Genomic DNA, 13,655 nt, shown 5'->3' on the forward strand with positions numbered 1-13,655 from the left:
TTTGAAAGGTACAATCATGATAGTAAAAATCAGGGTTGCACATCTGAAAACATTTTGGATTACAAGAAATAAACAAAATACTCAAGAACTGTGAATTGAAATTCTTGGTTCTTCAACCAAAAAGTGACTAGTCATCAGCTAATAACACATACACCGGATCAAATGAATGCCTATAATTAAAAAATACAAGACATCTTTTTGGAAAGCCAGAAGTACACAATTTTGCTATTAGGCCTTTCTGTGACTCCTAAACAATTTGCAGAAGCAAAGAAAGAGCTAGTTAAAAAAAAAGTGTAGTTCCTCAAATACTTTGGGAATATAGATCTCAAGGCTCGTTAGTAATTTAATGAATATAAACATTCATGTCTTAAAACCTCACAAGAAAATGACTTGGAGTAAAAATTCTTTGAAATAATATGCAAATTTCATTTCTGTATTTTATAAACCAGCAATCTTAAAAAATTGATTCATGAAGAAATCCACTTCAAGGATAAACAATTTAAGATATTTTTTACAGGGAAACGGACTTTGGCCCAGTGGTTAGGGCGTCCGCCTACCACATGGGAGGTCCGTGGTTCAAACCCCGGGCCTCCTTCACCCGTGTGGAGCTGGCCATGCGCAGTGCTGATGCGCGCAAGGAGTGCCGTGCTACACAGGGGTGTCCCCCGCGTAGGGGAGCCCCACGCGCAAGGAGTGCACCCATAAGGAGAGCCGCCCAGCGCGAAGGAGGGAGCAGCCTGCTGAGGAATGGCGCCGCCCACATGTCCCGTGCCGCTGACGACAACAGAAGCGGACAAAGAAACAAGACGCAGCAAAAAGACACAGAAAACAGACACAGAAAACAGACAACCAGGGGAGGGGAGGGGAATTAAATAAATAAAAATAAAATCTTAAAAAAAAAAAAAAAAGATATTTTTTACAACAGCATGTAAGCCTGGCATCATGATTCAATCACAGGATAGAGCAGGATAGATTGATAATTTCCGTGAATGCTATGTAAAGAGAATATTTATAAAATCTACTGAATTTCAACCTGGCAGAGTCTATTCATTGTTAATAACACTGCCAGTGATAAAACAACTAAAACCAAAAGAAATGAAGGATTACAAAAGAAAATAATCTACAGACAATTCCAATTTGGACACACTCCAGGTCATCTAAAAATCAGAGGTATATAAAATTTTCACATTTCAAATTGATGCTAAACTAAGGAATTTTAACTATGGGTGCAAAAGCATCAGGCTATAATATTAAACTGCTGATCCAAATGACAATTATTTTCCATAACTGACAACAATTCCTACCCTAAGCATCTATTAGGCTGATTTCTTGGCAGCCTAAAAAGTAGAGACACCTAGATTGCTGTAGCGACATCTAAAAAGTCATTTATATCCAATTTCTACGCAAGCTATATAGAACAATGATTAACGTCATTATATACAGGCTGTAAAGGACAACACAAGCAGTAACAAGTTGAACAGAACTCCGATCTGAAACTTACCTATGAAAAAAATGAGAAGACATGACGAATGTACTCTTAACAAATAAAACACAAAGCTATCGATAACTGTATTTTAGGTTTGTTTTGTTCCAAGTTTTTGTGTCTAAACATTTCAAGTTTCAAAGGCATGTATTAGATAAGGGGGTTTGTGAGCTATAGTATTAGAAATGAGGAACTGAGTATCTCCTGTGACTAAGGAAAAAAGATGATAAATGAAAGAAGGTATTAGGCTAAAAACTGGTAAGTCCACGCGAAGAGTGCTACAAAGCAGCTCTGAGGACACCACCCAAAGAAATTAAATGGTTTTATATATTCAATAAACAAATTCCCAAGAGAGCAAAGGCCAAGAATTGGGGCGGAAGATCAAGGTCTTTAAAAAAGCTGGCCCACCTTGCAGTAACATAAATGTAAATGACGATCATTACAACAGACACCTTTGTTATAAAAGACAGTTAATTCACTAATGAGCAGTAGGGGGGGAAAAAGCTATACCCTTTGATTAGGTGTCAAATATAACCGCTGACTTGTATAACTGCTAAAAAGAGCAACAGTACCTTTTTAATTTTTTTAGTAGGTACCAGGAATTGAAGCCAGGTCCTCATACTTGGGAATCAGGTGCTCAACCACTGAGCTACACCTGCTCCCCAAAGTTAGTCTTTTCATTTGTTTGTTTTGTTTTTAGGAGGTACTGGGGATCAAACCTGGAAACTCAAACATGGGAAGCAGGCACTCAACCACTTGAACTATATCTGCTCCCCAGCAACATTACCTTCTAAATCACAAGCTGATTTAAATCTTTCTAAGCACATGGAAGTCAGCTACAGAATCCTTCAGTTTTAACTGAGGTCATAAAAGAATTACAAAAACTTAAAATCTAATTTTATTGAAATAATTTCTTCGAAGAGACAGGGACTCTTACAGAGCCTCTGGTATCTAAAATCCCTTAAAATATACTGTTAACTACCCAGGAATGGGAGAAAAGGTAACCACCAATTTAGTAACTGGAGGTGAAGGCAACTGAAAAGAATTTTTTTAAAAAGTCCTAGATGTTCTGATTTCACGGTATAACAAGCTTAAACCATTTTTATTTAAACAAACATGACACTAAAAAAAAAAAGTATATGGACCAAGACTCCTAAGCTCCTCTACTCACAAATATACCTCCTGATACAACTCTTTGGTAAAATGGCCATTCAAAGGCCAAAGCAAAAAACCATTGTTCTCAACTAAATGATTTTAAGTTTGATAACTGTATGACTAATGCTGTTGTTCTTATGTACAAAATACTTGAGAGTCAAATTCCTTTTTAAACTATCATGTCTAAATAGTTCACTTTTCTAATGATCTAAAACACACACAAATCAAAAGCACAGACAAGAAAAAAACACACCATTGTATTTTGTAAAAGAAACATAAGATACAACAGGGGTCTTTACTGTACATCAGAGCCTCACTTGGCATTTTCAGAAAAGCAGAACTTTTTCAAAAGGCTAACACATAAAAGCAAAAGTAACTTGGCATCTTTACCCAACATTAAATATATTTTACATATATTATAAATACACACACAAACACACATACATGTATACATACAAAAAAAGGGTTGTTGGTTTTTTTTTTTTTTTTTTTTTTTTTACCTAAATGCAAACTGGATGAGGATCCATGTGATGAAAGTGATGGCGGTGGCGTAAGTGAATGTCCTGGCGTTTGGCTTGGCAGAGGCATGCCTATTGGACTTGGAGAGGAGGAAAATCCCAGACTATTGTAAAATGGTTGCCCTATGGGTGCTAGGCTGCTACTAGATCTTTTGTACAAGTCAGAGCTAGTAGATAGAGACTCTCTCCTTGTGGCACTACTACTTGCAGAACTGCCAACTGAAGAAGAAATAAAAAAAACCCTAATTACATACAGTGTTAACTGAATAAAATCTATCCCCAACTCTTGCTGGGCAATAACAGAAGTGATCACAATAATTATTTTTAAAAACATTATGGAGAAGATAATTACTGTGATAACTATAGAAACTAACTTATTAATCATAAAAGGGTATAAATGCACCCCAATAAGTAACTAAATACGTAACAGAGCAGTCATATGTTTCATTATTTCACATATATTTACCATTGACACATATGATTATTGTGCTTTAATACCCTGCTATGATTATAAACCCTGTAATTGCAAGTTGTCTCCTTTAGAACATACTAAAGATTAAATTCCAATAAGATTAAATTTTGGTAGTATCCTAATCTCTTAAGCCTGGTTCTTAGACTTCAACTCAATGTCAAAATAAAGATTATATTGATTAACAAAATATTATTACATTTTCTTCACCACTCACTTTGATTTGGCTTCTGGCTTGCATTCAAACCATAGCCCTTTAAGCCCATATTGGCCCGAATATTAGGCAGCTGTGAAATATAGATGGCAACTAACTCCTCAGTACATTTCTCACTACAAATTCCCTGTATTCTTCCACAAGTAAGAAACAAAATATATAAGAAAATACTAAACTTTCTTTTAGAAAATAAATACCTCTCATTACTGATGGTACAGCAAAGGTATGCTTTTACTTCTCCCTCAGGACTCTTCTATTCCTAAGACTTTCTTACTCAAAGGATGAGTGGATCAGGTTATCTGGTCTCACACTTAATGTATTACATAATAAATTCTTTTTACTTACTTCCCAATTCAAAAATTAAACTTATCCCTTTTCCTTTTTGTACTCCAAAAAATCATAAGAAGAATAAAAGGCCTTGGTGAGCCAGAGATGCTCAGCAGAGCTATCCAAGCTCCGGTTAACTGGCATACATCTGGATAATCACATTCTTTACCAATGTCGATCAGGGCTGTCCAAAACTCCCAATTATCAAGTCTCACCTGGAGCAAGTATGTTTCTTTCTTATTTCTAAGCCCTTTTACATCCAAGGGGATTTCACATTACATTTCTTAACCTATCAAAGAGGGTTTTTAATGAAAAGCTCTATATTCGGACCAATATGACAATTCCATTCAAGAGAATTCTGAAATTTCTATTAAGTCGGTTTTTAAATAGCAAGTCAAATAAGTCATATAGAATTAATGATTAAAAAGAAAAATTAAGCAGAGCACATAGTGGGTAAACCAAGCTAGGCTTATATAACAGGGAACTTGATTACATTGGTTTTGCCAAATTCAAAATTCTACAAAGGGGAAAAAAGCACACAAGCTTATGCTGTTCTATTAGGGAAAAGATGCTATTCAATCTTTTTCACCAACCACTGCTGTTTCTGAAAGACTGACCGTATGTTTTAGTGACAATTTAACATTTTAAAATATCACAATAGGAAAATACTAAGTAGCAATATGCACTTTAATAGGAAAAACAAACACACTAATGTAATAAATAGCTTTTCTTGAGTTGGTTCTGGCAAAATGTCACTGTATACTACATTAACTATCCTAATTTAAAAGGACACTGTCGAAGCAATTTTTTCCTAAAACACGGCTCATTTAAAATTCCTATTTATTTCAGGAAACACTTTAATTGACCAGGAAAAAGACAACAGCTCTTTGAAGAGAGCTGTAGCACTATCATTCTTCTGGTAAATAATCAAAGAAACTAAAGAGTTTTGACATGTGCAATACTATTTTACTCTAGGAAGGAAAAGCCAAGCCAAACATTTAAAATAATTCAGAAACAGCTTTACTTTTAAACGCAAGCAAGTTGGCTCTTTAAGTCTTACTATAGGCCTACATTATCTGCAACACTGACTAGGAAACGTTAAACAAAGTATATCTAAAATAGGTAAGGGACTAGACAAGGAGGCACTAATCATTCATCAACAGTGTATAAAATGTTAAATACAAATTTTCAATTATAACAACATCTTCTAAGTAACTGACCACAGAAAGAAGGACTTAATTACTATGTTACAATGGTTAACCTTCCTGGTCAACTGTGTTATATGATGTGGTACCTATTGCCATGGAAAAGGGCAATGGGTAGACTTATAAAAGTACGTTAAGTGTAGTGCTTGAACGAATCCCATAACATATCCAAGAAGAAGGAAGAAGATGACAGACTATTTACTGGCATTCGGGGTGGCAATAATGCCCACTGAAGCAAGGTAAAACAGAGGTACCCAGGACTGCAAATCAGAACTGAATTAAGTGGTGCTTCTAAATAAGGGAGGCATGAAGTAAAGATCAGTTTTTGGGAAAGAGGCATCTGGAGATGACAAAATGTTCATGCCAACCAGTTCCTGAATGCTGGAAAAAGGTCATAACAACTAAGAGACAAATGGGAATCTGGAAGACTCAGGTAAGGTAAGGGGTCTAACAAGCTACGTCAGAAAGGAGAAATTTGGGGATGGGTGGGTAGGGAACATGGGGCTTATCAAAGCTTGTTTATATTTTTCCTGGATTACTGAGGATCTATAATTTATACTTTAGAAACTACTTATTTCTACAAAGGCTTTTTTTTTTTTTAAGTTCTGGTCTTTGGTTTTTCTCTGAATATTTAGGATTCTTTGGGAAAATGCTTATCTCAATTGTGTTAGAAACAAAGAATGAGTACTATATGCATGGCTGCTTGAGCTAAAGATAAAAAGACAACTCTAAAAGGAATGAAAAAACTTAAGCAGGAAAATTTGAAAGATCAAATAGTTTCCATATTTGCTAGACTGTACTTTGAAAATTCTTGTACCCATTCTTTAGGTGACTGTGTCAGGTAAGTATGTCACTTACCTATTGTATTTTATTATAACCAAGAAGCACCTAACACTTTACAGCTGTTCCAGTATCCATTTTATAAATATGAATGCTAAATGTTCAGAAGACACTTTACTGGAAAACTGGTAAGCATAGTTAATAATGAGTGGCAAATGTTAATTTTGCCATTTCCACACCAGAAAATAATATTATTTGATGTGGTGGGAAAACGATGAGAAGCAGATATTAAGGATTCTAGGGTGTTACAGAAATAGAAAATCTCTTGAGGCCTAAATAAGCAGCCTTGCCCTGGGGGGGGGGGGGGGGCTGCCAATTATAGCAAGAAAACTAGGGTAAGCCAGTTTTTCTTATGTTTCTGAATACTCCAGAAACCTCAGAGAATTATAATACAGAAGTATCAGTGTGTAAACATGGACTCAACCAGGGCCTCTTCTGACTTTGCTTAATTATTATTCCTCAATCAAAAATCTAGGGACGAGTATTTGTAGGTGAGGAATCATGTTTTAGAAGGTATTTAAAATATGAATGCCTAAAGTGTTACAAAGCTAGGGTATAGGAAGAAACATTCTTCCAAATTAATTTTTAGTGACAAAGGCTAAATTTATTTAATCTAAAATAAAAATAAGCATACTAGTAGTTTCTTAGGGGCTTCTGTTTACAACATTTCATTACATTTTACTGTAATAAAGAACCACCAACATTTAAGAAGAATGATCTACCTGATAAACACAATGATTCTAGAACACCAAAAATGAACTAAAATGGTAAAATATTTAGCTCCTCAATCATTAATACATAGAGAATAAGGAAGAGCTAGTAATTAGGAAACAATATACTGCTCTAAACAAACCTGACAAAAGCAAAAATTACACTACCCAATTGTAAAGCCAAAAGGAAATGTTTTACACGTGAACAGAGGACGGGTTGCTTGAAATGAGTTCAACACCCACAAATATTTAAGGATTTGTAGGAGGCATTTTTTTGTTCTACAACATTAAACCAATAAACAACACTGTATTCCTGTTCATCCTATACTACATGCTATTAGTGCTATTTCAACATTTTAAAAGAAATATATTTTAATATTTAATAACACATATACCTCGTGTCCACTAAGAAGAGTAAACTCATCTTAAAAACCAACTTACCTGATGAGCCAAATCCACTGAGGGCTGAACCTATAGCCGCACCCAAAGAACTACTACTTCCAAAGCCAAGAGATGTACTTCCAGGCTGGCCAGGTCCATGAGAAAATAAAGAACTGCTCTGGGAGCTATTAGTCAAAGAACTGCTCCCATAAAATGAATTAGACTGCAGACTGGTGCTTGACTGCTGCTGCTGCTGCTGCTGCTGTGGTGGCTGGGTACCAAGTGGCCGAAAGAGACCATTTGTGGTGCCTGTAAGACTATTTGCAGTTCCTCCAGCAGCTGCTGCGGCTGCTGTAAAATACACATTTGAGATACTTCATCAAACTACCTAGAAAGTTATTCTGTATTTTAAAAATATTTCAAACACTAGAAAAAATATCCTTGAAAATGTCAGTTATACTTACCGGCTTGTGCTGCTGCTGAACTAATTAAAACAGGTGTTGGAGCCATTAATCGAACTGGAGCTCCAAGGCCAGTTCTTGCTCCAGGGCCAACCACCAAGGCACCAGTCTGATCATAATAGGCAGTTGGAGCTAGTACTTGATAGCCTAGATAAAATCAAACATTTACTAATGAAAACATGCATCATAATAGAAACCTTGAATTTGTATTTTTATGTCAACCAGGAAAGTTATTTTATACCACTAATATAAAACCCTTAATAGTTACCATATAAAAAGCAAACACATTTGAAGTTTTACTTAACTATGAAAATATAATAGAACATAGTTAAATTTTTTTCTCTAAATTTTAACTTGTAACAAAAATGTCTTACTCACAGACCACAAAATGAAGAGGTATTTTCTCTGATATAGAAACTACAGGTTATCATGGACTGTTATTAGAAAAATCAGTCTGAAGAAGATGGATAAAAAGACTAGGGGAAGGGAAAGTTATTACACTTATTATTCAATTTTTAATAAATTTTTAAATCAAGTGTCTCAACATATCATCCCCTTAGATTTTCATTTTTAGCAAATCTTTAAAAACTTGTGTGAGAATATAAACAGATAACTTTAAAAATCATAATATAGTCTACCTGAAAAGGTCCCCAAGCTACAGTGTGAATAAAAACCACACAGGCCATTAGTTTTGTTACATCCCTGAACACAAAGCAATTAACAATTGGCATTATTTAGAACTACAATAAAGTTTATTTACCTTTTGGCAGCCTTTCTCAATGAGGATTTCTCAGCTGTACCAAGGAACACAGAAAATGATTCTGGTGACTATTTATTTTCTCAATTCTCTCAAGGATGGTACATAACTAGTACCACTCTAGATGCACAGGAGAGATGTTAACTACATACAGAGGATGCTTTAGGGCAATACAGCTTAATTCTCCCCCCAAATTCAGGTTGAGAAAGGCTGCCTTTTAAGTGTGACAAAGACTCAGGGGCAACAGACTGACAACCACCTGCAAAAACGTACTAAACTTTTAAATTTTTAAGCAGAATATAATGAACTATATCCCATGAAAGATTATAGGTTTCATTTTGTTAAGACCATATAGAATAAAATATCACAGTAAAATGACGGTTAAAAAACAGCATGCAAATTTTACTGCTTTTAAACATAGCAGATTAAATTCAGTTCAAGAATAAACGGCAGGGATAAACACAGCTTCACCACTAAGACTGGTATTTTCATACGCAAAGGTTACTTTAAAAAATAAACAGGAAGGCAGACGTGGCTCAAGCGACTGGGCTCCTGCCTACCATATGGGAAGCCCCAGGTTCGATTCCCCGGGCCTCCTCATGAAGGCAAGCCAGCCACACTGCCGCGGAGAGCAGTGAGTGAGACCAAACAAGGGTGGTGGTGGTGGTAAATAAAGTAAAATAAATAAATCTTAAAAAAAGAAAAAAAAAGTACAGTAATCTGGTTAAAAATAAGCATTAGCATCTTGCTAATGACACATCCAAATTACTGGTAATCATAAGCCATAGATGCTATTCAATGATTTTAACTGGTACATGTGATCTAATCCTAAATACAATACATACAGAAAATATTCTTGTTTAAAAGCATTATCATCTACATAATATCAGAATCTGAATTAAGAAATAAAGCTAAGCTATTTGCACATTTGGCTGCAAGCACCCTACTGAGAAATCAGAACTAAATTGTCACCCAACGAAATAGGATAGCAAATTCCACAAAAGAATTATCTCATAGTCAGTTTATCCCCTAAGACTTGTCCATTTCACCTTCTAAATATTTCTCAAACCCATTTATTCTCTTGATGGCTACTATCATGTTTAAGTGGACCTAAACTGCTCACTCTCTTTTGCCCCACACTTCAGAATTTATTCTCCAGAATAATCTTCTAATATGCAATCTAATACTGCACACCTGCTCAACACTTTCCAAAGGTTTTAAAATGAAAACCAAACCTCTTAATGTGGCCTATAAAGTGATCTGATTGATCCCTGGCCATCTTTCCAATTTCATCTGGCAGCCCCTCCTCTCTTATGCTCCAATGACAATGAGGTTTCATATTCTTCAAAGGCACTATGCTTTCTCTCAGCATAGGATTCGGTGTATTGTTTCCTTGACAAAGACAGTTTTCTTTCCCTCTTCCATCCCCTACTTAATTCAGTTTGCAAACTTACTTATTCATGTACTCATTCCTTCATTCATCAAATATTTATCAAGTGGCTACTATATGCCAGACACCGTTCTAGATATTGGAATACAGCAGCAAAAAATAAGGAGAAAAATCTTTACTCTCAGGGGATTATTTTCTATTGCAAATAGAGACCAAAAACAACAAAACAAAAAAACAAACTAAAACAGTATGTTAGATAGTAGTAAAGGTAAAGAAAAATTAGGCAGAGAACGTAAATATGGAGTGTGGGGTGGTGACAATTTTAAGTTGGCAGTAAGAGCTTCCTTAAGAAAATGATACATTAGAGAAAGGCCTCAAGGAATTGAGAGAATAAGTAAAGGAGATTTATATAGGGAGAGCTCTCCAAGTAGGGCAGACAGGAAATTAGCCACTGTGCTGAAACAGAGATGAAGGAGAGTAGGTGAAGACAGGCAACAAGGGGTTAGCTCCTGTAGGGCCCCAGAGGCCACTGTAAGGACTAGGGCTTTTACAGTGAATAGATGAGAAACCATCTATAGCAGTTTGATATGATTATGATGTCCAAAAATAGATACTGGATTATGTTTGTAATCTGATCTGTATCTGGGCATGAATGAGTTATGATTAGGGCACTGAGTCCCCACCCCTTGGTGAGTGGGAACTCACAGAGAAAAGGCATGGCAAAGAACAGAGTTGAGGGTTTTTGATGTTGGAATTTTGATGTTGGGAGTTTGACGCTGAAGCCTTAAGCTGGAGCCCCCGGAAGTAAGCTCACAGAGGAAAAAGAAGCCAGCCCCAGAAAGAGAGGAACCCTGAGACCAGGAAAAAGAAGCCCGAGGAAGGGAGGAACCCAGGAAGATGTTGCGGACCTTGGCAGCCCTCTTGCTCTAACATGTGAAAACAGATTTTGGTGAGGGAAGTAACTTATGCTTTATGGCCTGGTATCTGTAAGCTCCTAACCCAAATAAATATCCTTTATAAAAACCAACCAATTTCTGGTATTTTGCATCAACACCCCTTTGGCTAATACACCATCAGGAGGTTTTGAGAAGAGTGGGATAATCTTTCTAGCCACGAAGAATAGACTTGATGGGGAGAAGAGAGCAAAAGGAAAAATGGGAACCCAGCTGGGAAGCTATTTCAAGAATTCAGGTGAGATATAATAATAACTAGTCAAAGGAAAGCAGGAGAGGTAGAGATAGATAGTTGGATTCTGAAAGCCAACAGGATTTCTAGAGATTGGATGCCTGAGCATTTCAAGAATGTTAATGTTGTGTAAAAACTGCAAGAGAAAAAGTTGTGGGAACTCAGTTTTGGATCTGATAACTACAAACTGTCAGATATCCCACTGGAGATGTCAAACAGGTAGCTGGATATACAAGTCTGGATATACAGGTCAGGCTAGAATCATAAACTTAAGTTTAGCACAAGATGGTATTTAAAGCCATGAGACAGGATGAAACTAAGAAAATAAAGAGTTTTACATACTGAGGGCATTTCACATTAAGAGGCTAGAAAGAGGAGAAACCAGAAAAGTGACTGAGAAAGAACAGCCACTGAGGAAGTAAGAACTGAACAATGTGGTACTGTGAAGGCCAAGAGAAAAAAGAATTTCAATGAAGAGTTGGTGATCAATGTCATATGCTGCTAAAAGCTTTTAAGGATTGAGAAATGAGCATTGGATTCAACAATTATATAAGCCATCGTTTTCAGAGGTGAAAGCCAAACTGTCATAGGTTTGGTAAAGAATGGAAGAACCACCAAGAACAAGTACAGACAATGTTTCTGAATAGTTTTGCTGTAAAAAAAAAAAAAAAAAAGAAAAAAAGAAGAAAAAGATAAGAGCTAGAGGAAAAGGAGTGTTTTTCTAAACCAGAAAATATACTTTAAAGAACATGTGACTTTATAATTTTTAAAAATTATTTTGAAATATACTACATAAAGTGTATAAAAAGAGTATAGTGTAAGGTCAGTTACACAAAAAAACTGTTGGTAAAATGGATGTGGCTCAACCAATTGGGCTCCCATCTATCATATAGAAGGTCAAGGGTTTGAAGCCCAGGGCCTCCTGATAAGGGCAAGCTGGCCCACAAAGAGTGCCAGCCCATGCTGGAATGCCACCCAGTGCGGGAAAGCTGACCCATGCAGAAGTGCTGGCCGACACTGAGCGCTGGTGCGGCAAGATGATGTAACAAGAGACACAGGAGAGAAAAATAAGAAGTCAGACAGAACAGGAAGTTAAGGTGGTGCAAGAGAGTAATCACCTCTCTTCCACTCTGGAAGGTCCCAGGGCCGGTTCCCGGAGCCACCTAATGCAAATAGAAACAGACAGAGAAGAACACACAGTACTGGATATAGAAAAGACAACAGGGGGAATGAAATAAAATAAATCTTAAAAAAAAAGAAAAAGAAAAGTATAGCCACAAGATAGAAAACTGCTTAGGACCCGAGAAACCACTTCCCATATTCCATAAACCATTAACTTCTCCATCCCTTTTAAGTGTTACATACTGTACAACTATCCATAAATGCAGTCCTCTAAGCTATCATTTGGTTTGGATTAGTTTTAAAATTCTGCATGTGATTCATCCATGTTGCTGTATGTAGAACCTTCTAGTTCATTTTCAGTACCACGCAGCAACTTATTGGATGGATACCATTATCCATCTGTATTTGCATTGTTCCCAGTATCGAACGTTCCCAACAGTATTTGCACCAACATTCTTGCACATGTACCCTGCTGCATTACGTGCATGTATGTCTCTGTATCTAGGGGCCTATATCCCTTGACACTGAGTCATAGGGTAAGCATATTTTCAACTTCAGTAAATGTCAAACCGATTCCAAAGTGGTTGTGCAAATGTGTACCCTTACCAGGTGGTATCAGAATTCCCATTGCTCCATTACCTCAGTAATAGGTGGTACTGTCAGACTTAAATTTTTTGCCAATCTGGAAGACACACAGAAGTATTTCAATGTGGTTTTGATTTTCTTTTCCTGATTGTTAAGGAGGTTGAGCATCTTTTCATTTTTTAAATGGGCATTTGGATCACCTCTTGTAAAAGGCCTGTTCAACTCTTCTTGCTTATTGTCCTGACTTTTCTTACTGATTTCTAGTTCTTTCAAAATCTTACTGCAACACCTCCCATTTCTGGCTGGTCTTCCATTCTCTTTATGGTGACTTCTGGGGTAATGTGGTCTTATAATTTTCTTTATCTTCATGAAACAATTCCCCTGTATTATTTTTAAAGAGTTTTAAGATTTCATTTTCACATTTAGGTCCCAAATCCAAATAGCTGATTACAGAACGCAGTGTATGGAAGAGGTCCAATATCCCTGTTTCCCATACAGACAACCAATTTTCTATACTCTCTCATATTTACAAAAAACCTACTCCCTCCCATTTCCTTGCAGTGCTTATTTTGGTATCAATCAGGTGCTCATTCTCTGGAGATCTCTCTCGTGAGGTCTCTGTTCTGTCTCTCCATGCAGTAACTTGACTAAAGCTTTGGAGTAAATTTTACTATAGAATTCTGCACATCCTTCTAACTTATTTTTGTTCTTTGAGAGTGTTTTGACTAACCTTGACCCTTTGCATTTCCATTTAAATTTTACCATCAGGGGTTCAAATACCACAAAAAGAACCCATTAGGATTTTTATATTGGGATTGCACTGTAAAAATCAATTTGGGGACAACTGATGTGT

The 13,655-nt window shown here is 36.4% G+C and overlaps 1 protein-coding gene across 19 annotated transcripts in view; it reads right to left on the reverse strand.

The window, feature by feature from the left end:
• PUM2 (pumilio RNA binding family member 2) overlaps positions 1-13,655 on the reverse strand; it is an 86,502-nt gene that overhangs the window by 19,727 nt on the left and 53,120 nt on the right. For 12 of the 19 annotated variants that reach the window (XM_058287667.2, XM_058287668.2, XM_058287666.2 and 9 more), the window contains 2 exons: positions 7,767-7,910; positions 7,363-7,653 (listed from right to left, as the gene is read on the reverse strand). In XM_058287667.2, the coding sequence (XP_058143650.1) occupies positions 7,363-7,653; positions 7,767-7,910 (435 nt within the window). Of the gene's footprint in view, positions 1-3,138; positions 3,376-7,362; positions 7,654-7,766; positions 7,911-13,655 lie in introns of all 19 variants that reach the window. The other 7 variants (XM_058287664.2, XM_058287662.2, XM_058287663.2 and 4 more) reach the window with 1 other exon arrangement.

Source organism: Dasypus novemcinctus, chromosome 25, assembly GCF_030445035.2.
Source record: "Dasypus novemcinctus isolate mDasNov1 chromosome 25, mDasNov1.1.hap2, whole genome shotgun sequence".
Classification (NCBI taxonomy): Eukaryota; Metazoa; Chordata; class Mammalia; order Cingulata; family Dasypodidae; genus Dasypus; species Dasypus novemcinctus.